Source organism: Austrofundulus limnaeus, unplaced genomic scaffold, assembly GCF_001266775.1.
Source record: "Austrofundulus limnaeus strain Quisiro unplaced genomic scaffold, Austrofundulus_limnaeus-1.0 Scaffold148, whole genome shotgun sequence".
In the NCBI taxonomy this organism is placed as follows: Eukaryota; Metazoa; Chordata; class Actinopteri; order Cyprinodontiformes; family Rivulidae; genus Austrofundulus; species Austrofundulus limnaeus.
This window is the reverse complement of record NW_013952550.1, coordinates 155,610-158,516: the sequence shown is the minus strand read 5'-3', so window position 1 is coordinate 158,516 and position 2,907 is coordinate 155,610. Positions and strand designations below refer to the sequence as shown.

General features: G+C 47.4%; 1 protein-coding gene across 1 annotated transcript; it reads left to right on the top strand.

Moving 5' to 3' along the window:
* Window positions 1-621: 621 nt before the first annotated feature.
* Window positions 622-1,788, top strand: foxd1 (forkhead box D1; the record flags this gene model as incomplete). The annotated part of the gene is given in 1 exon segment (XM_014016587.1): window positions 622-1,788. A coding segment is annotated over 1 exon segment (957 nt). The 5' UTR covers window positions 622-795.
* Between the last annotated feature and the right edge of the window lie 1,119 nt (window positions 1,789-2,907).

The following is a 2,907-nucleotide window of genomic DNA, read 5'->3' as shown; positions in this document are numbered from 1 at the left end:
ATAGATAAGATAAGATAAGATAAGATAAGATAAGATAAGATAAGATAAGATAAGATAAGATAAGATAAGATAAGATAAAACTTTATTGATCACAGTGGGGAGATTTGCACATCACTGCAGCTCAATACAGGACAGGGTGAGAAGAATAAAGAAAGAAAAGTAAAAGAAAAACAGAAAACTGTACTTGTCATATAGAACACTGTACATATACCAGGTACAGTAATAATAATAATAATAATAATAACAGTAATAATAATGTTAATAAACTAGTTTCAGTCACAGATTAATTTCACACAAACCTTCCTCTTTTTGCAGGAAAACATGTTTTTTTGCAGCAGAAACCAGAAAAGTTATTACACTTTTCCTGCGGCTTTTTTTCCCTCCAGAATCTAAATGATTGTCTCAGATTCCCAGGCTGGATGCTCTGAGAGACCACTAGAAAGGACGGAGACCACCAAGCTTAAATAAAACTGGGGGGAGGAAAAACAGTTCATTTTCAAAAAGCCTTTTTTTTTTTGTTGTTTCAGTTTTTGTTGAACGTTTCTTTCCTTTCATGACGCGCGGTCACGTGATCAGTGGGTGGGGTGGGGGTGGATGGGGGAGTATAAACCCACGGAGAGGACCCGCCCCCCCGTGAGATCCAGGTCCAGTCGTAGTGAGGGGCTCTCAGCCCGGCACGCGCCCTTTCTCTCTCTTGTTTTTGGAGGAAGCCAGAAAGCGCACCTGAAGCAGACGTATGGACGCATCGCGCGCGCGCGCGGACACCTGCCTCCCGTCCTGCCCCCGTCCCCAGCCATGACCCTCAGCTCAGACATGTCCGACGCCTCCGTCCTGTCCGAAGAGACCGACATCGATGTGGTCGGGGAGGGCGAGGACGCGGACAAGACCCGGTCCTCCTGCGCGGACGAGGCGGCGCAGATGGACGGCATCCTCCTGGACTCCCCCCCGCGCAGGGACTCGTGCACGCCTGGGGGCAAGAACCCGCTGGTGAAGCCCCCCTACTCTTACATCGCGCTGATCACCATGGCCATCCTGCAGAGCCCCAAGAAGAGGCTGACCCTCAGCGAGATCTGCGACTTCATCAGCGGCCGCTTCCCCTACTACCGCGAGAAGTTCCCGGCCTGGCAGAACTCCATCCGGCACAACCTGTCCCTCAACGACTGCTTCGTCAAGATCCCGCGCGAGCCCGGGAACCCGGGCAAGGGCAACTACTGGACCCTGGACCCGGAGTCGGCCGACATGTTCGACAACGGCAGCTTCCTGCGGCGGAGGAAGCGCTTCAAGCGGCAGCAGAGCCCCGAGCTGATGCGGGACCACGGCGGGTTCCTGCCCGCCGCCGCCGCCGCCTACGGGTACGGCCCGTACAGCTGCGGAGGGTTCGGGATCCAGGTCCAGTCCTACCACGCGCACTCTGCGCTGTTTGCCTTCCAGCAGCAGCACAACAGACACTCCATGATCCCGTCCCCGGCCCTGATGCCCACCAGCACGGATCTACCCAGAACCCGGTTCTACCCGCAGCTCAGCCCCGGACCGGGCTCAGCCGGAGCCCAGGCGGCCTCCCCGCTCCACAAGCCCGGCTCTCCGGCGCAGCGGCCCCCCTTCTCCATAGAGAGCATCATCGGAGGCCCGCTCAGGTCCTCCAGGACTTCTCCGGTCGTGCTCCCGGTCTTACCGGGCTCTTTGGGGCCTCCGGGGTCCAGCCAGCCGCAGACTGTGTTACAGCCGGGGGTGGGCGGCACGAGCGCCTGTTAAATGTCTGAACTAATAATAATAATATTATTATTATTATTAATAAACCCAATCAGCAGCAAAAACAAAAACAAAACGCTCCTGTTTAAGGTAGGATTCTTTTTGTTTGTTTCTCTACAGCAGAGGTTCTCAAACTGAGGTCCCAGGACCCCCCAGGGGTCCGCGACAGGTATCTTGGGGGGTCCTCGAAAACTTTCACTAAATTGTTAATTTGGTTTTTATTTTTTTTAATGCATGGAGAACAATGAACTGATAAAACAAACATAAGAAACTTAATAAAGTATATATTTCCATGGTGGTTGGGGGTTGAAATAACAATAAATGATGTTTTAAAACAGCATGGGGTTTATGAGGGGGTCCCCAGACCCACATGGCTTGAGAACCCCTGCTCTAAAGGCACTCAGTGCAAAGTCAGAAAGGAAAAAAAAAAAAGAATATTCTCATGTAATTTGTCTTTAAATGATAAATTTCTTAACAAAATTTGTTAACAAACATTTAGTTTATTTACAGCCGAAGTGAGGAAATAAGTTCACTCTGATGTTTTGAGTAAATTATATTCAGCATTTGTTTACGTTGAATGCAGACCCACATTTCAGGATTACACACACAACTCGGAGTTGTTTCTGTTGGAGTCCACACTTTGCAACGAGTGCCTTTCAAAGCGCGCGGCTGAATGATGGAGAGAAAAAACACACGACCTGTGCCTCTTTCTGAACAGTTATTTATAATATTCTTGTTTTCTATGGCGCGAAGCAGAAACCACAACATTTTTCTTTGTTTTTTTTTTTAAATATAGTTTCAGCCACTGTTTTTAGGACCTCTCAGGACTTTTATTGGAAAGGTTAATTAAGAAATATCCACGTTTTTTTTTTAAAAAAGAAATATTTGTGTCAAGCACGTTTTTCTATCTACAAATCAAACCTGTTTGATTTGAGCTTTGTATGAAATAAACACAGACAGCGACATTTATAATTATATGCAGTGTGTGTTGATTTGAAGCAATAAACAAATTGTACATTTTGGCGAGTTTTTGTGTAACTGAAGTGTGATATTTTTACACGGTTTGTTTTACAACAAAAAATAAATGTTTTTTTTGCAACGAAAGCAAATTCGTTTGGATCAGTTAGTGTGTGTGTGTGTGTGTGTGTGTGTGTGTGT